The 21,078-nt window shown below is 40.9% G+C and overlaps 1 protein-coding gene across 1 annotated transcript in view; it reads right to left on the bottom strand.

The window, feature by feature from the left end:
- Positions 1–21,078, bottom strand: part of LOC110530943 (dihydropyrimidine dehydrogenase [NADP(+)]) — a 136,242-nt gene that overhangs the window by 65,001 nt on the left and 50,163 nt on the right. The window contains exons 6-10 of the mRNA XM_036985742.1: positions 15,469–15,665; positions 14,895–14,976; positions 13,560–13,647; positions 2,855–2,962; positions 2,322–2,491 (exon numbers count right to left, since the gene is read on the bottom strand). Of these exons, the coding sequence (XP_036841637.1) occupies positions 2,322–2,491; positions 2,855–2,962; positions 13,560–13,647; positions 14,895–14,976; positions 15,469–15,665 (645 nt within the window). The remainder of the gene's footprint in view (positions 1–2,321; positions 2,492–2,854; positions 2,963–13,559; positions 13,648–14,894; positions 14,977–15,468; positions 15,666–21,078) is intronic.

Raw genomic sequence — 21,078 nt, 5'->3', positions numbered from 1 at the left:
GGTGTCCTTCGTTGCCGGAGAGGAAGGAAACCGCTCAGTGATTTCACCATGAGGCCAATGGTGACTTTAAAACAGAGTTTAATGGCTCTGATTGGAGAAAATTGTGGATGAATCAACAACATTGTAGTTACTCCACAATACTAACCTAATTGACAGAGTGAAAAGAAGGAAGCTTGTATCGAATACAAAATATTATACAACATGCATCCTGTTTGCAACAAGGCACTAAATTAGTACTGCAAAAATTGTGGCAACGCAATGAACTTTTTGTCATGAACACAAAGTTATGTTTGGGGTAAATGAAATACAACACATTACTGAGTACCACATTCCATATTTTCAAGCACAATGTTGGCTGCATCATGTTATGGGTTTGCTTGTCATCGTTAAGGACTGGGGAGTTTTTCAGGATAAAAATTTTTAAAAAAAATGTAATGGAACTAAGCACAGGCTTAGAGGAAAATCTGGTTCAGTCTGCTTTCCACCAGTCACTGGGAGATGAGTTCCCCTTTCAGCAGGACAATAACCTAGAACACAAGGCCAAATCTACACAAGTTGCTTACCAAGAAGACAGTGAATGTTCCTGAGTTACAGTTTTGACTTAAATCTGCTTTAAAATATATGTCAAGACCTGAAAATGTTTGCCTGGTAATAATCAACAGCCAACTTGACACAGCCTGAAGAATTTTGAAAAGAATACTGGGCAGATGTTGCACAATCCAGGTGTGGAAAGCGCTTAGGCCCCGATTGCCGACCCGAGTAAAAGGTGTGTAAATGGAATGTAGTTCCTTTTTTTATGAGCTTTTCTCAATAAGTTTTCTGACTTTGAACTTAAGCATGAGAATAGCATGCTATTCACCCACTATTCGTTAGAGGTGGAGTTAGAATAAATGAAGGCGTGGCAGAGGTGTGTCTACAGATACGTCGTATTCTGACCTTGACTTAAGGTCAGAGGGAACCATAAATAAGCTGGCGCGAACCAGTCAGTTCCAAGTGGAAAACGCATTTTTATTTTTTCCCCACCAGACATAACAACATTCTCCATGCACTGTCATTTATAAATTAATAAGAGCTATTGATAAGAGCTAGGTAAATTAGTAATCTGTATGGAGAAGGGGATTGTAAATACACATAGCAATTGTTTTAGATCATTTTTCTTTAAGATCCCTGGAGACAAACTGAAAATCACATCAACAATGACATGAATTGTGGCCCCTTTTCCAATGTGAAACCGCATGAGAAAATCTGTTGGCCGGCAAGTGGGAGAGTTTTCAGCGGTTTAATTATATTTATTCAGAGCCCGCAAGGTAGCCACAACTGCAGAGCCCGTTTTGGGACTGAATAAGATAAGTCTGACTACCAAATACTGAGAAGTGCGTAGGAAAAGTGTGCCTAGGAAAGGCATAAATTCCTAAGTCATTATGATGTATTGTGTGTCGACGGGTGATGGGGAAAAAAATCCATTGAATCCATTTTGAATTCAGGCTGTAACACAACAAAATGTGTATTAAGTCAAGAGATATAAATACTTTTCTGAAGGCACTGTATGTACCGTATGTTTGAAACTCACTTTAAATTACCTTTCTTTCTTAGTATCCTTATTTTTATTATGTTCTTTCTGTTTCCATGGTATCAAGGCTAATGACGTCACAACCGGCTGTGATTGGGAGTCCCATAGGGCAGCTCGCAATTGGTCCATCGTCGTCCGGGTTAGGGTTTGGCCGGGGTAGGCCGTCATTGTAAATAAGAATTTGTTCTTAACTGACTTGCCTAGTTAAATAAATGTTAATTTAAAAAAAAAATGTAAGTGATTGTTCAGAACGATTAAAAAATATATATTATTGTTTTGTGGGAAAATTCCAGTTTCATAATCCACTCAAGTTGTTTTTTTCTTTTTCTTTCAATTAAACAAGTAAGACATTTTTTTACAGTGCAATAAGTTGTATTACTTTTTCAGACTTTTTCCCAGGTAAGACAGAGGACAATGTGAATGGCCATGAGCTAATATAAAGGGAAGATTAAAGCCACCATAAGCTTCCTATCACTATACAACAATCAGAAATAGTTTTGTGAGTAATTGAACGTGGTCAGGTTCTAGGTGTATGCTTTTAGGGACACGTTCTACTGCATAATTCATGCACTGAAATCAAAGGAAGAGTTTGGGCTAAAATAAATCTCAAATTATAATGCTGCCCAGGGCCCGTTTTCAAAAAGCATCTCAGAGTAGGTGGTCACAATCAATACTGTGGTCAAAGGAGCATGGGTCAGAAACAACTAAACAACTAAAGCCAGGGTCTGAGAAGCTCTAGCTTCATATCCACCTCTTCGGGGACGGCACGGATGTTAGTGAAGCCCTTCCTGAAGACCACAAAGACCCGGCGAGCACCGCAGCGCAGGGCAGAGGTGGCACAGTCGAACGCCGTATCACCGGCACCTAGGACAATGACCACGCCACGGAGCTCGGGCAGTTGAGACTTACAGCTGCACATGCCTGAGGGAGAGAGAGTGGGGGAGGACGAGGGAGAGAAAACAGAGAGAGAGAGAGAGACAGAGACCGTGATGGACAGAGGGAGGTTGGAGAGAGGAAAGAGAGAGCAATAAAACCAGGTAGCTCTTTTACCCTGCTCTTACGTTTCCAAACGCCAAACATGTTTTCATATCAGTAGTACTGATATGCGTTTGCTGTCTGAACACTTATTATTCCTGAACTGACTGCGCCATTTTTGATTGTCAGACAGGCATCTGATTTCATTTATTTGAGTCTAAGTACACACCTGCGGAACACAATGACAAGTGTGCCTAGCTCTGTGTGACTATGGAAGTCACTTTCTTTATCATTTCCTTTAAGATGTACCGGCTTTACTGGCCTTGGCCACCAGTGGCAGGAAGTCCTTGGATGTGTAGAATCCCTGGTCCACTGTCAGCCCCTGGAAGATCTTAGCCTTGTTTGCCTGGGGCAGACCTGTTCCAAACCAAAACCATCACCAAGAATGAGCTGGTTAACATAGCAGACATATCCATCCATCCCTGAACCCAACCATTTCCAACGTTCAGTCATTGTTGATGAACTCCTGGAGTAAATTATACAACATTGGATTTTAACAGATCATGACAATGTAGTGAGGAAAAAGCATTTGTCAATATTGTACTGAATCTATGTGTTCAATATGACTTTCATAAGCCCCTTCATTATGAGATGAGGACAGTAATAGTCAAACTCGTGTTCATAAAACCCACCATTTGAATCAATAAATTATTCCAGTGAGAGAAGTGGAACAGTAAATCAGAATTACAGACTAATAATCTCTTGGTTAATCATTTTCATGATGTAGGGTTATAATCGTTGTAAAATATACAATGGGATTCTCTAGTACCTTGTGATTGAGCCAATGAGAGCCAATAACGGCCCACTTATGAACTGGAGCAATAACTAGGGAATACTGTTATCCTATAGTCCTCAAACGACATAGCTATAATATACACTGAATGTCCAAAACATTACGAACACCTTCCACAGTTGTGTGGTTGATGTGGCTGGTTGATGAATAGTGATGAACGGTGATTGATGGGCTGTGAGTGATAGTACATCAATGCTTGAAGGTCAATCTGGATGATTACCTCAGAACCCAGAGTCACTTGGTACCGCTGACTGCATGTGTGTGCTGTCATTTACAATGTCAAAGGTCGCTAAGAACCAATCCGATCTCTTTATGTACATATTCTTGTTCAATGTATTTCTTCAAATCAAATAGGAAGACTGGATAACCATGGCAGGTCAATTTTTGATTGCGATGGTATATTTCTGTGAGTGTTTTTTTATGTTATCTATCAATGCTGCAAATGTTTCCTTTCCTTCATCCGCTATTCATTACTTGACAAACCTTTCTCTAATACATAAACAATCCAAAATGTTAACCCCCAACACCCTTTTATGTTGCAATTAAATTCCATGCAGTTATCTTTTTGTACAAAATAATCTGCAGTTTAAATTTAAAGACCTTGCCTGGGGTTTCAGTTATTAGGAACGAATATTAATGATCTTAAATATCATAGTTTATTCAAAGAAAGACAACCTGAGATTCACCTCATTCAGAACACAAGCGTTAGAAAGAAGGCATCGTTCTGGAAATGTTTTTAAAAAAAAAATCTAATAAAGTATTTCTGAAACTACAAAGGATGACATTTGTTCTTCAGACAAATAACTGTGTACAAAGCAAACTGGATTTTAGTTGTGTCTGTTGCTGCAAAGGCAATTTCCTGACAAAGAACTCAATTACCCCCTGGGTAACTCTGAATGCTTTAACACACATACGGTATATCACTTATCAAGCAGAGACAACAGTGTCCGTAACAACATCTGTCCAAGTGATATTTCTTCACCTTCTTTGGTATAGCACCATCTTCAAGGAACTTGGTAACACTTTTTCTACGAGCAGCTCGTTAGACGATGTTACCAACACAAGCGTTAGTGCATAAAAAACAAGCTCGGGAGGACAGGAAGTGGAACTCTAAGAGTGTTACATGTCTACATACTTTTCAATGAAAGAACAGTAATTAAAATACATAACCGTGTCTAGTATGTAGACTACCTATCTACTGTACTAGAGAACATAACACAATGTGCCACTGCTAACTGTGCTTAGGACAGAGAGATCCTCCAGCAGAGTAACAGCATGTTCACCCTCCTCGGTGGCAACACTGACAGATGCTCCATGCTCACTCAGTTGGTTTTATACACCAGGGTGTCCATTTGCATTCTGTGCCAAGATAAATAAATTAAAAAAAAGAAGAAAAATGCTAAGAAGGGAATGACAAAGTGGACTTTCACAATAACACCACTGCCGGTGACATCTACTTCATGAGTAATGCCACCTAATTTTTCAGGTGTGTGCATCCCATTTGACTGGGGAAAGATGCTTTGGCTCCGGAGTCGGGCGGAGAGATTCTGAAGTGAAGGGAGGTAATGCCTCTGAGGGTCATACATCATCGCCTTTCAAGTGGCTTCTCGCTCACTCTGAATATCTCCCTCTCTCTCTTTGTCTCTTGTCTCTCAGTGCTGGGCTCTGCTTGGCCAGCCCTCGTTTATCACGAACTATCGCCCACTGTGGCTTTGGCTGACGGTGGGGAAACAGCAAAGAGAGTAGTGATACTACTGTAACGTTACTGCCATTTCTCTGTAGTTCTGTCAGGTCAGGTACCCATGAGTATTGGGCGAGTCACTGGCCTTGTGTGAACAGCTACTATGTACTGTATGTTTTGTTACACTAAAAAACAACTCATTTTATGCTATGGGCTATGTTTACTTAGGCTATACGGTAAGCATAACGTCTGTTCATAACCATATTTTTGACTCTTTTTGTGGTGCACAGTAACAACAATATTTGCCAAAAACAGCAGCCCCTCCATACCTGCTCGAAACCTGTTCGATGGACTTTATTTCTTTATTTTTTACACCAAAGGCTCTTTTTCTTAATTTGATGTCCTTAATGCACCTCTTTCATGCTATTTCCAGCCACAGCACATCCGTGTGCTTCCTTTGAACCTCACTGTTGAGAAGAGCTCCCATCAAAAGCTTGTTTTTATGGGAAATGACATTGGTTCGTACAAAGTAACATTGCGTGCATTGCAGAATTTGTAGTCTGTACAATCTGCCTGGCTTTATGCCTTTGAAGCAAGCCATTTTTGAATAAGCGCCATCTGAGAAAGGATCTTGAGATTTGAACAATTGGAACAAGAGAGTGAATCACACAAAGATTCCACTGCTATAACCACCATCAGGACCATCAGCAACACAACAGCAGTGGTAGGTAAAACACTGCACGTGTTAGCCAGCGCACTTAACTGCCAGAGAAATAACCCTTTGCTCTTCAACCTGCTCTAACATTCTGAACAGTGGGGAACATTTGCATGTCAATCTCAGTAGGGGTTTTGACATTTAGAATAAAAAACAGAACTGGTAAAAAATTTCACAGAAACAAGACTCTTTCATTTTCTTTCTGAATTCCAATTTCTTCACGTTCTGCTATGAGAGAAGAAAAAAGAGAAATCCCCGAATAGTTGAAAGGTAACTCCATGCTCTAATTACCAAGCCACGCACCAAAAGGTTCCAAACATAATAAATACTATGCAGCTTCTTTTCATTACAATAAAGGAAAGGCACACACACCACATAGCTAGGCCTCCCACCAGGGTTATTTGAATTTCCTAAAATCAAATCAATATAGGCATGGCAGAGTGTATTCTCTTATATCTCTAAATATAGAATTTCATTTGAAACCAAATTACTTCCGCCTAGCATCTCCCTTCACTTGTGTGAGTAAGAACAAGGTATTTCATGAGATAAGGAGCCATACTGTTAACTATGGTCACCAGACTGTGCAGAGGAAGAGAAGGAAAGTGACAGCGGCAACAGGAGACTATATAGAAGTGAGAATGAAGCCCCTTGTTATACTGTCTTGTTACGAGAATAAGGGAGACAAAAAAGAAAGGAGAGAAAAACTAATGAGGCAGATAACAGAGGTGTGGACTCAAGTCCCATGACTTGGGACTTGAGTCACATGACTTGGGACTCGAGTCACATGACTTACGTATGTAATGACTTGAGACTTGACTTGATAGAAAATAAAATGACTTGAGACTTGACTTGGGCTTGAAGCCTCAATATACTGGACTCAACTATGACTTGAAATTGATGACTTGAAAGGATCTAGCCAGATTTTACAACACAGCCTCTGTGGATTACTCTCCACGCAGCCATAGACATTAGCCTAGACAGTAGCCACACCATCGCACCTGAAAAAAAAGGATATTTGTGAGGAAGACAGGGGCTATCCAGTTGGCAATGAGAACTTCTGTAGGCATGCGGCCCTCCAAAGTGATAGTGCGTGGTGCAGGTTTTACATCCGTCTTCTGCAACCTCCACAGCAAATCAGGGCCGTAGCCAGGGTGTAAGTCCCATTTCAATACATTTTAAGAAAGTACAAGCTAATTTACTGCATTTCTATACAATTTCAAAAATGACCCCAATCATTATCAAAATGGTTGCTGTAGTTTCATCACCTCAGTTCATCCACAAACACACAGCCTATGAGCTATACAATTAGCCGCTACACATTATTACCTCACGTTAACTCATTAAACACTATAATTTAATACATAGAGATGGTTCTGTTCGCAGAAAAAGTATATAAATAACAAAAGGTAAACAAATATCTTTGCTTTACAGAACTTTTTGTTGTTGCAGTTTTACAGCTAAATTCTTGCAATTCTACACATTTTGCCATGGGGTGGGGAAAAAATGGTGTTCTCTTTTAGAGTTCCACTTCCTGTCATACACAGCTTGTTTTATATTCTAACGTTTGTGGTGGTAACACTGTCTATTGAGTGAGAGTGACTAAAAAAAATCAATGGTGGGACCCCTGGAGGTTAGGGCTCCTGGGCTCGTGCCCTGCGTGTCTGGTCGGTATTCGGCCATGATTACTACGTTTAGATAACTAGACTAATAACAATCAAAACAAAATACAGACATGGGCTAACTGAGTGACTCAGTGAGTGACATATACATAACAAGAGGAAAACGGTTGATGCACAACTCAATTTTGAAATGGCACATTGTGTATTCTACTATTCTAACTTTCAACAATTGAGACCCCGACTGAGTTCCTAACATTACCAGACCTCAGTGTCCTCACATGCGGCTTTGGCTGTAACGACAAGCTACATTTAAGCAGCGATTGCACGTGTTTGCGCGGATGGTCGCCAGCTTTGCACCACTCCTTTTTAGGGGTCGCAGGTCAAAAGGTTTGAGAACCACTGAGCTAGCGAACGTATTGCTGATTTGCTGTACAGCTATAGAACCGGGTGCAGCACAAACATCCAATCGTAGAGAGAGAGAACTGCCATGACTAAACATGCAGCTCCAAAAAATGGTTTGGTGATCAAGAATATTTACTGTTTACCTTGTAAGCTCACCAGCAATGTGGCATCACGCTACAATTACTAGCGTTGGCCTACCGGTCTGTTGGTATGAAACTGGTTCAAATGTAGAATTGACTTATGAAGCATGCATTTGAAATTTGTTGTTAAAATGTATTATCACATAATTAAAATATGTTGTAGACAAAATAATGTAAAGGGCAGCCTAGCAGCCTCAATAAATAGACAAAGATTTGTAGTTGAACAAGTTATTGCATGGATAGATTATTATAATTCTTTTTTTTACTTGACTTCAAAAAACTTGTGACTCGACTTGACTTGCTCTTAGAATGCACGACTTGGACTCGAGACCTGACCCCTTCTACTTGGGAACCCATTCTACTTGGGAACCCATTCTACTTGGGAACCCATTCTACTTGGGAACCCATTCTACCTGGGAACCCATTCTACCTGGGAACCCATTCTACTTGGGAACCCATTCTACTTGGGAATCAACTTGAGACTTGGACCTTGTGACTTGAATAATAGGGACATGGTCTGGCAGATAAATATATGAAGTAGACAAAGACAGAAAGATAGATCACCACAACTGTGGGTTTCACTACAGCATTCATTGCTACAGTAAGTACTGTGCAGTAAGTAGCTCTGTCTCACTTTAGTCCCATTGAACACCAAATGGAACAGACAGAAATGTCAGTCTGGTGAAATGGGAAAGGTAGTGTTAAGAGGATAACTCCCACTCTCTCAGACAGACCCTTCATCGTGATTGCAGAGGGGCACCGTGGCACAGTGCGTGACTTATGTAGCTGGCATACTGGAGATTTTAAGAGCCTCCGGTGCCATCCGTGTATTATCAAGTCAATCAACCTCCTGTACATATATAGTACCTTCCGGACGTATTCACACCCCTTGACATTTTCCACATTTTGTTTAGTTACAGCCTGAATTTAAAATTAACAAACATTTAAAGTGGATTTATGTATTTCGAAAAAGAAAAAAAAAATCATGAAAACTGAAAAGCTGAAATGTCTTGAGTCAATAAGTATTCAAACCCTTTGTATGGCAAGCCTAAATAATTTCAGGACGAGTCACATACGGTATGTCACAAATAAGTTGCATGGACTCACTCTGTGCACAATATTAGTGTTTAACATGATTTTTGAATGACTACCTCATCTCTGTACCCCACAAAAACGGGGTCCCTCAGTCGACCAGTGGATTTCAAACACAGAATCAACCACAAAGACCAGGGAGGTTTTCCAATGCCTCACAAAAGACACCTATTGGTAGATGGGTAAAAATAGAAACAATGAACATTGAATATCCATTTGAGCATGGTGGAGTTATTGATGACACTTTTGATGGTGTATCAATACACCTAGTCACTACAAAGTGATGGTGTCCTTCCTAACTCATTTGCCGGAGAGGAAGGAAAACCCTCATGGTTTCGTCATGTCCAATGGTGACTTTAAAACAGCAACCACAGCTAACAGCAACCCCAGCTAACAGCAACCCCAGCTAACAGCAACCCCAGCTAACAGCAACCCCAGCTATCAGCAACCCCAGCTATCAGCAACCACAGCTAACAGCAACCCCAGCTATCAGCAACCACAGCTAACAGCAACGACAGCTAACAGCAACCCCAGCTATCAGCAACCACAGCTAACAGCAACCACAGCTAATGAAGTCACTGAAACCCTTAACAAAGAGATACAGTCTGTTTTGGAATGGGTGGCCAGTAATAAACTGGTCCTGAACATCTCTAAAACTAAGAGCATTGTATTTGGTACAAACCATTCCCTAAATTCTAGACCTCAGCTGAATCTAGTAATGAATGGTGTAAGATGAACACGTTGAGGAGACTAAATTGCTCATTTGATTTAATTTATTAGGATCCCCATTAGCCGACGCCAATGGGGACAGCTAGTCTTACTGGGGTCCGACATATAATGAAAAGGACATGACAGACAGAAGACTTTTCAATTTACATACAGTACATTAACCAGATTATAAACTGTCATGGTCAAAACATAGGTTCAATGGTTGTAAAGATGGGGAGGTCTGTCCGTAATAAAGAGATGCTCTGTTTTGTTGACACCCCACTCCACAAAGCAAGTGCTGCAGGCTCTAGTTTTATCTTATCTGGATTATTGTCCAGTCATATGGTCAAGTCCTGCAGGCTTTAGTTTTATCTTATCTGGATTATTGTCCAGTCATATGGTCAAGTCCTGCAGGCTCTAGTTTTATCTTATCTGGATTATTGTCCAGTCATATGGTCAAGTCCTGCAGGCTCTAGTTTTATCTTATCTGGATTATTGTCCAGTCATATGGTCAAGTCCTGCAGGCTCTAGTTTTATTTTATCTGGATTATTGTCCAGTCATATGGTCAAGTCCTGCAGGCTCTAGTTTTATTTTATCTGGATTATTGTCCAGTCATATGGTCAAGTCCTGCAGGCTCTAGTTTTATCTTATCTGGATTATTGTCCAGTCATATGGTCAAGTCCTGCAGGCTCTAGTTTTATCTTATCTGGATTATTGTCCAGTCATATGGTCAAGTCCTGCAGGCTCTAGTTTTATCTTATCTGGATTATTGTCCAGTCATATGGTCAAGTCCTGCAGGCTCTAGTTTTATTTTATCTGGATTATTGTCCAGTCATATGGTCAAGTCCTGCAGGCTCTAGTTTTATCTTATCTGGATTATTGTCCAGTCATATGGTCAAGTCCTGCAGGCTCTAGTTTTATTTTATCTGGATTATTGTCCAGTCATATGGTCAAGTCCTGCAGGCTCTAGTTTTATCTTATCTGGATTATTGTCCAGTCATATGGTCAAGTCCTGCAGGCTCTAGTTTTATCTTATCTGGATTATTGTCCAGTCATATGGTCAAGTCCTGCAGGCTCTAGTTTTATCTTATCTGGATTATTGTCCAGTCATATGGTCAAGTCCTGCAGGCTCTAGTTTTATCTTATCTGGATTATTGTCCAGTCATATGGTCAAGTCCTGCAGGCTCTAGTTTTATTTTATCTGGATTATTGTCCAGTCATATGGTCAAGTCCTGCAGGCTCTAGTTTTATCTTATCTGGATTATTGTCCAGTCATATGGTCAAGTCCTGCAGGCTCTAGTTTTATCTTATCTGGATTATTGTCCAGTCATATGGTCAAGTCCTGCAGGCTCTAGTTTTATCTTATCTGGATTATTGTACAGTCATATGGTCAAGTCCTGCAGGCTCTAGTTTTATTTTATCTGGATTATTGTCCAGTCATATGGTCAAGTCCTGCAGGCTCTAGTTTTATTTTATCTGGATTATTGTCCAGTCATATGGTCAAGTCCTGCAGGCTCTAGTTTTATTTTATCTGGATTATTGTCCAGTCATATGGTCAAGTCCTGCAGGCTCTAGTTTTATCTTATCTGGATTATTGTCCAGTCATATGGTCAAGTCCTGCAGGCTCTAGTTTTATCTTATCTGGATTATTGTCCAGTCATATGGTCAAGTCCTGCAGGCTCTAGTTTTATTTTATCTGGATTATTGTCCAGTCATATGGTCAAGTCCTGCAGGCTCTAGTTTTATCTTATCTGGATTATTGTCCAGTCATATGGTCAAGTCCTGCAGGCTATAGTTTTATCTTAAGTGCTGCAAAGAAAGACCTAGTTAAGCCGCAGCTGGCCCAGAACAGAGCGGCATCTTCATTGTAATCAGAGGGCTAATTCTAATAATATGCATGCAAGTCTCTCTTGGCTAAGAGTTTCGGAAAGACTGGGTGGCCAGTAATATGCGGAAACACTTCATGTTTTTATAAGAAACATTAAGGTGTTGGAAATTCCAAATAGTTTGCATAGTCAACTTACACACAGCACGGACACACACACTTACCCCACTAGACAGGCCACCATGGGTCTTTTCACAGTCCCCAGGTCCAGAACAAATTCAAGGAAACGTATACAGTCTTATACAGAGCCATGAGCGCATGGAACTCCCTTCCATCTTAAATAGCGCAAGTGAACAGCAAACCTGCTTTCAAAAAACAAATAAATCAACACCGCACGGCACAACGCCTCTCCCCCATGTGACCTACTTGTTGTGTGTATGTACTGACATGTACAGCATGTGCAACTGATCAAATTCCACCAAATCAAATTGTATTTGTGACATGCTCCGAATACAACAGGATACAACCTTACCGTGAACTTACAAGCACGTAACTAACAATGCAGTTTTAAGAAAAGAAAGTAAAGAAAATATTTACTGACTAAAATTATAAAAGGAACACAATAAAATATCAATAACGAGGGTATATACAGGAAGGTACCAGTACTAAGTCAATGTGCAGGGGTACAGGTTAGTTCATTGATGTAGTATGTACATGTAAGGTAGAGAGAAGAGATGTAAGGTAAAGTGAAAGATGCACACACACACACACACACACACACACACATTACATGTTAATGTTTTTAAAAGTATGTCAATGACTAAGTATTTTGTCTATAATGTATTTTTCCTTATGTGTCAGTAAGACTAGCTGTTGCCATTGGCGTCAGCTAATGGGGATCCTAATAAATCAAATCAAATCAAAGCAGTTACAGAGTTTAATGGCTGTGATAGAAAACTGAGGATGGATGAACAACATTGGAGTGACTCCACAATACTAACCTAAATGACAGAGTGAATAAAAGGAAATCTGTACAGAATTAAACATATTCCAAAACATGCATCCTGTTTGCAACTAGGCACTAAAGTAATGATGCAAAAAAAATGTGGCAAAGCAGTTCACTTTTTGTCCTGAATACAAAGCTTTATGTTGAGCACAAATCCAATACACCACATTACTGAGTAGCAGTTTCCATATTTTCAAGCATAGTGGTGCCTGCATCTTGTTATGGGTATGCTTGGGGAGTTTTTCAGGATAAAACATTTATGGAATGGAGCTAAGCACAAGCAAATCCTAAAGGAAAACCTGGTTCGGTCTGCTTTTCACCAGACACTGGGAGATGAATTCACCTTTCAGCAGAATAACCTAAAACACAAGGCCAAATCTACACTGGAGATGCTTACCAAGAAGACAGTGAATATTCCCGAGTTGGCCGAGTTACAGTTTTGACTTAAATGTACATGAAAATTATGGCAAGACCTGAAAACGGTTGTCTAGCAAAGATCTACAACCAATTTTACAGAGCATGAAGAATTTCTGAAAGAATAATGGGCAAATGTTGCACCATCCAGGTGTAGAAAGCTCTATAGACTTTCTTAGAGACCCAGAAAGACTCACAACTATAATCGCTGCCAAAGGTGATTCTACAAAGTATTGACTCAGGGGTGTGAATACTTATCAATACATTTTCAAAAATGTCTAAAAACACGTTTTCACTTTCCCATTATGGGGTATTGTCTGAAGACGGGAGCGAGAAAAATATATATTTAATACATTTGAATTCAAGCTGTAACACGACAAAATGTGGAATAAGTCAAGGGGTACGAATACTTTCTGAAGGCACTGTACATCTGAAAGTCGTTGAATTTGAGTAATTCGTCCTACTCTTAAAAAAAAGAGAGTTGCTTTGCACAACAAGCTACACTAGATCACAACACATTGTATGTAAGGTAAGAAATGATATGTGCAAGTGACTGACCAATTCCAATGAAGACAGCCTGGAATCCCTCGTCTTTCAGAGAGGTCAGGCTCATCCCGTTCATACCCAGTCCCTTCTCTAGGACAACCTGAGAGGAGAAAAGTAGCACGTTAGACATTTTAGGGATTTTGTGCATTTGCCACTGTATTATTAGCTGTAAGTTAACTTATTTACTGTAAGTTAATAATCAGTGACATTTGTAATTACAACTAGCTTAAATAAATAAACACAACGAAATAGAAGTACAAAGACAATAGGACAATGGTCGGATAGCATTAATCTGGGGTTAAGTAACTACATGGAACAGGGACAGAGGACACAGTCACAACAGCGGTCTATTTGTTTGTGTTTGTCACTGGTGTAATAGAGTGAAGTCCTTCTCATTTCCCCCACACTCTTTCTCTCAATTCAATTAATTGAGAGGCCATCGTAATGGGATTCATTTCTGGAGATGAATAAAGCCTTGAAGTAATTGGTCAGAACACAAGAAGAAATATCTACCTCCCCTCCCTCCATCCCTTCGCTTCGATCTAGCCAACCTCAAGGAACGCTGTCTCCCTCGCTCGCTCTTTCTTTTCCCCATGTCTCTCTTTCCTTTCTCTGTCCGTCTTTCTTTTTCACCCCTTTCCCTCTCCACCTTCTCTCTCTCTCTCTCTCTCTCTCTCTCTCTCTCTCTCTCTCTCTCTCTCTCTCTCACTCTCTTCCCTTCTCCTTCTCTCTCTGTCCCCTGTCAAATAAATAAACAATTAAGAATAAATCAAATTAATCACGGTCAGGTGAGCTGGATGAGTAGTATTGATTGGCCCTTTCCCAGGCCGTGGCATTCAGACAATGACCAGATGGATGCCACTCGCCGGAGGAAGTCTCTTTGTCACTTAGCTTCCCCCACCGTGGCTTCTAATTGTCTCCTTCTGCCCTGTCCCTGTTTGTTTGTTTGTTTAGGGCTTTCTATTGTCGTTATTAATGTCACTGATATTTTCCTGGTGAAGGGTTCATAGCTCTTGACAGTGAGAGTGAGACTGCTGCGTGTGAGTAAGCATTGTGTGTCTGTGGTTGGGTGAATGTGCGTGCAGTCAAGTGTGTACCAGCGATGAGGTGTGTGTAAGCAGTCAGGTGTGGTGAGATGGTGTGTGTAAGCAGTCAGGTGTGGTGAGGTGGTGTTTGTGCACACGTGTGCATTCGTGTGTGCTTGCGTTCTTGCTCGTGTGTGCATGTGCTTTCGTGTGTGTGTGTGTGTGTGTGTGTGTGTGTGCGCGCGCACATGCATTCGTATGTGCACGTGTGCTTGCTTTCATGCATGTGTGTGTGCGTGTGCGTGTTCCGCGGGCTTATTACCTTCACCCCCAGGTCTTTCATCAGCTCAATCTCAAACTGCACCACCTCATAGGGCAGTCGGAACTGAGGGATCTCTGCAGTACTGAAACAGAGGAATCGAGGAAGAAGTGAAACATTACCAGTTATTAATCACTAGCTATCAATCAAGTAAATAAATCATCAATACGAATAATATCTGGTCCACTGGATAACTTAGCTAAGGCTTTTGTACAAAGGTCTTATCTCTGAAATGGAGTGCCACGGTGTCAAAATGGTTGTATGTAAAATAATTACCAACAGGATTGTGCATCCATTGGTCACATCCTGTATAATGCGTTGAGTTAATGTAGAAGCAGCATAAGGAGTTCATACGCGTACACAGTATTCCATCATGAATTGATATGACCAGGCATTATGTACAGGATGTCATCCTTATAGAAGTGTTATGTGAGCATCACGACTGTGGCTCCAAGTAGAGTGCATTGCAATTTCCCCCTTCAACATTGAGTGACCTCACACACAGTACAGATAGACTCACATCTAATTCAATTCCTAAGTCTCGGGAAATGAGTAATAATGAGTGCAACCCATCTACCTCAAGCCGCCGATATATTTCTGTTTCTCGAACACGGTGATGTTGTCATATCCCAGTCTGGCCAGGTAGGAGGCACAGCTGATGCTCGCCGGGCCGCAACCAATCAGAGCGATCTTGGCATGAAAGCTCTCCGGCATGTCATCCGGAGGCGGCAGGTCAGGGTTCCGCACCTGAGGAATTCCCATTTTGCTGAAAACCTGGAATGAAAAACGACGGAACGACGTCTTAAGAAGAAGAAAACAAAACATTTCCAGTATCCGTTTGACAGGCCAGGAAGAAGTTCATATGGACTTGACATTTATGGTTGTCACATTGGACAAAGGTCAGAGCCCTGAGTGGGCTGGGATTTTAGTGTGAGGGGCATTCCAAAAGAGGAATTGCACATTAATATGTGACATTTGATATGAGAGGAACTGACAAGTTGAAATTGAACAAAATGATTACAGTCCATCTTTAACCCCACTGCTACTTGTTGAGATGGAGGACTGATGCTCTCGATGGTGGTTCTGTCTTGAGCCATGCTAGCCAGTCTGCAGTAGTTTACAGTATCATAACTCTATTTTCCAGGGAACCTCTGACACACTATGGCAGTTGTATTATGTGGATACTATGATAATGGTGCATCATTTATGTGCAGCTACAGAATGTGAGCTGAATAGCCTGCATATCGGATGAGCAAAGTTGGCAAAATTACATACGTGTATTTTCAGAATGTTTGGGTATTTTTTTTTATTCTGCAAGCACCTTTCTCCTGTACCTTTAGGGAACCTGGGTACTATAGGCGTCCAGCCCGGTATCAGCATATAAGCGTCCATCTGGTACGATTTTGTTAAAAGATTAGCTTCAAGGAACATGATGCCAAAGTGAATACATTGCATTCAATGGGGTGAAGATTAGCCTCACATTATTGATGCCTAGGGAAAGGCACCACGGGACATGATGCATAAATGAATACATTGCATTGAATATTTTTTAAGATACTTTTGTATGTTGCCTGTAATAAATCATAATTCACGTACATGTTATTCAATAATAAGGAAAAACTATATTCTCCGAATGCATTAGATCAAACACTGAATGGAAGGGAGCAGTCTACTGTAAGATATTATGGCATAAATACAAACAAAATACTGGTTGACATCTTTGAAATAGAATCAAGCTAATGTGAAACGGCCCATCCCAACGGGGGCTTACGTGAAAAATAATTAAAAAATGCTTGTTTTTACAGATGACAAAAGTTCAGATTCTGAGCTGCAAAATGGTATTTCAAACAATGATGTTTTGCACACCGTCTCCATGGTCAACCCCTATATTATCTCAGCCAATCATGGCTAGCTAGGAAGGATCCTGTCATTCACCCTATATAGCTCAATGTTTTCTCCTTGGCTAAACGTGTCTCATAATTTAAAAATGTTCATGTTTGTATCTGCTAAGACCCGTCCCCTTTGTTACTGTTGCAACATTGGACAACATTGTCTGTTTAAGCGAAAGATCAAGTGTATTTTTGTGCATCGGATGCATCTCAATCCACCGCATCCACCTACAGTGCCTTGCGAAAGTATTCGGCCCCCTTGAACTTTGCGACCTTTTGCCACATTTCAGGCTTCAAACATAAAGATATAAAACTGTATTTTTTTGTGAAGAATCAACAACAAGTGGGACACAATCATGAAGTGGAACGACATTTATTGGATATTTCAAACTTTTTTAACAAATCAAAAACGGAAAAATTGGGCGTGCAAAATTATTCAGCCCCCTTAAGTTAATACTTTGTAGCGCCACCTTTTGCTGCGATTACAGCTGTAAGTCGCTTGGGGTATGTCTCCATCAGTTTTGCACATCGAGAGACTTTTTTCCCATTCCTCCTTGCAAAACAGCTCGAGCTCAGTGAGGTTGGATGGAGAGCATTTGTGAACAGCAGTTTTCAGTTCTTTCCACAGATTCTCGATTGGATTCAGGTCTGGACTTTGACTTGGCCATTCTAACACCTGGATATGTTTATTTTTGAACCATTCCATTGTAGATTTTCCTTTATGTTTTGGATCATTGTCTTGTTGGAAGACAAATCTCCGTCCCAGTCTCAGGTCTTTTGCAGACTCCATCAGGTTTTCTTCCAGAATGGCCCTGTATTTGGCTCCATCCATCTTCCCATCAATTTTAACCATCTTCCCTGTCCCTGCTGCAGAAAAGCAGGCCCAAACCATGATGCTGCCACCACCATGTTTGACAGTGGGGATGGTGTGTTCAGCTGTGTTGCTTTTACGCCAAACATAACGTTTTGCATTGTTGCCAAGAAGTTCAATTTTGGTTTCATCTGACCAGAGCACCTTCTTCCACATGTTTGGTGTGTCTCCCAGGTGGCTTGTGGCAAACTTTAAACAACACTTTTTATGGATATCTTTAAGAAATGGCTTTCTTCTTGCCACTCTTCCATAAAGGCCAGATTTGTGCAATATACGACTGATTGTTGTCCTATGGACAGAGTCTCCCATCTCAGCTGTAGATCTCTGCAGTTCATCCAGAGTGATCATGGGCCTCTTGGCTGCATCTCTGATCAGTCTTCTCCTTGTATGAGCTGAAAGTTTAGAGGGACGGCCAGGTCTTGGTAGATTTGCAGTGGTCTGATACTCCTTCCATTTCAATATTATCGCTTGCACAGTGCTCCTTGGGATGTTTAAAGCTTGGGAAATCTTTTTGTATCCAAATCCGGCTTTAAACTTCTTCACAACAGTATCTCGGACCTGCCTGGTGTGTTCCTTGTTCTTCATGATGCTCTCTGCGCTTTTAACGGACCTCTGAGACTATCACAGCGCAGGTGCATTTATACGGAGACTTGATTACACACAGGTGGATTGTATTTATCATCATTAGTCATTTAGGTCAACATTGGATCATTCAGAGATCCTCACTGAACTTCTGGAGAGAGTATGCTGCACTGAAAGTAAAGGGGCTGAATAATTTTGCACGCCCAATTTTTCCGTTTTTGATTCGTTAAATTTTTTTGAAATATCCAATAAATGTCGTTCCACTTCATGATTGTGTCCCACTTGTTGTTGATTCTTCACAAACAAATACGGTTTTATATCTTTATGTTTGAAGCCTGAAATGTGGCAAAAGGTCGCAAAGTTCAAGGGGGCCGAATACTTTCGCAAGGCACTGTATGTCGCACTTCCACATCAGCGGTGAAAGGTGACAGAGCGAGAGCGGCGTCTTCTCGCAAGATCGTCTGCAGTGTCCGAGCGGTTTGGCCTTGAAACGGTTATGACCCCTCTATGGAATGATGATACTGCCCCGGTACCAGTTGAAAAAAATGGACGGAAGTATGTGGAGACTGTTGAGGGCCAAAAATAAGGATTTAAATACACATTAAAAAACATGTCTAATGTTTCCTGATCTTTCTTATACAGTATCTCTCAGATAAAGGACAGACACTTTTTTTGGGGGGGGGGGGGGGGGGGGGGGACTATCTGTTGTTCCATGTAGTGAATCTGTTATTCAATGTGTTTGTATAGGCAAATAGCAGTAAGGCCCAACATTTAAAAAAAAAAACATTTGTATCAAATAATATATATATATTTTATACTTCAAGGGCTTAAAATTCAAAATCAATAGCTAAATTATCCTTCGTATGACCTTCTTAAAACAATTCCAGCCCCCCCACCCAAATAATTATTCACAATGACAGCCTACCCCAGCCAATTGCACGCCGCCCTATGGGACTCCAATCTCAGCAGGTTGTTATCCAGCCTGGAATTGAACCAGGGTTGGATAACTCTAGCAATGAGATGCAGTGCCTTAGACCACTGGGCCACTCGGGAGTAGGGGATTAGAGAATGGGGAGAGAGAGAGAGAGAGAGAGAGGGAGAACAGCTATAAAAACCGACAGTGTTACGCAACTAATAAACGTTGGTTTGATTTTGTCTGTCTGTCTGTCTGTCTGTCTGTCTGTCTGTCTGTCTGTCTGTCTGTCTGTCTGTCTGTCTGTCTGTCTGCCTGTCTGTCTGTCTGTCTGTCTGTCTGTCTGTCTGTCTGTCTATCTGTCTGTCTGTCTGAGTATTTCCCCAATTTACCCATTGCAGCTTTATCACCACCGTTTTTGCCTTCAATGCATTGTCCTGATTTATGTTAACTCCCTTTACACACATCTATGCATCAATACCTTTACTCATATATTTTTGTATTGACTTAAGCATCATGCCACGTGACTAATCACCCTCCATTGAAGGCAATGTATTCACTTAGGCATCATGTCCATGATACCTTTCTCTAGGCTTCCATAGTGTGATGCTAATCTCTCCCCCATTGTAAGCAATGTATTCACTTAGGAGTCATGTCCGTGATGCCTTTCTCTAGGCTTCCATAGTGTGATGCTAATCTCTCCCCTACTGAATGCAATGTAATCACTTGGGAGTCATGTTCCTCGAAGCCTATCTTTTTGCAAAATCATACCAGATTGATGCTTATCAATGATATCATGTTGTGGCGTCCCACTGTCCCTTACTCAGCTACACTGTTGACCTGGGATGTCCTGTGACAACTACTGTGATTTGGTGTTCTTGGAAGCAATGTTTCTTCTGGCAATTGGACCGCTTGAAAAAAGATTTAGACAGGACCCGTAACAGGTATCAGTATTGGTAAACATGAATATACGGAGACAATCTCCGGGTATACCTGACCAATATTGAAAATTCAAAGCCCCTTTGCTAAAAATATTTTTTGAATACTGTAAAATCTAAGCATACAAAAGGAACGCAGAAAATATCAATATACTGTTGAAGTCGGAAGTTTACATACACTTAGGTTGAGGTCCTTAAAACTCGTTTTTCAATCGCTCTACAAATTTATTGTTAACAAACTATAGTTTTGGCAAATCGGTTAGGACATCTACTTTGTGCATGACACAAGTAATTATTTCACTTATAATTCACTGCATCACAATTCCAGTGGGTCAGAAGTTGCAGGAAATTATATCATGGCTTTAGAAGCTTCTGATAGGCTAATTGACATAATTTGAGTCAATTGGAGGTGTACCTGTGGATGTAGTTCAAGGCCTACCTTCAAACTCAGTGCCTCTTTGCTTGACATCATGGGAAAATCAAAAGAAATCAGACCTCAGAAAAAAAAGTAAACCGCCACAAGTCTGGTTCATCCTTGGGAGCAATTTCCAAAGGTACCACGTTCATCTGTACAAACAATAGTACACAAGTATAAACACCATGGAACCACGCAGCTGTCAAACCACTCAGGAAGGAGACACGTTCTGTCTCCTAGAGATTAATGTACTTTGGTGCGAAAAGTGCAAATCAATCCCAGAACAACAGCAAAGGACATTGTGAAGATGCTGGAGGAAACAGGCACAAAAGTATCTATATCCACAGTAAAACGAGTCCTATATCGACATAACCTGAAAGGTCGCTCAGCAAGGAAGAAGCCACTGCTCCAAAACCGCCATTAAAAAGCCACACTACAGTTTGTATCTGCACATGGGGACAAAGATTGTACTTTTTGGAGAAATGTCCTCTGGTCCGATGAAACAAAAACAGAGCTGCTTGGCCATAATGACAATTGTTATGTTTGGAGGAAAAGGGGGAGGCTTGCAAGCCGAAGAAC

The sequence above is a fragment of the Oncorhynchus mykiss genome, chromosome 8, assembly GCF_013265735.2.
Source record: "Oncorhynchus mykiss isolate Arlee chromosome 8, USDA_OmykA_1.1, whole genome shotgun sequence".
NCBI lineage: Eukaryota > Metazoa > Chordata > Actinopteri > Salmoniformes > Salmonidae > Oncorhynchus > Oncorhynchus mykiss.
The sequence above is the reverse complement of the archived record's forward strand: the minus strand, read 5'-3'. Positions and strand labels throughout refer to the sequence as shown.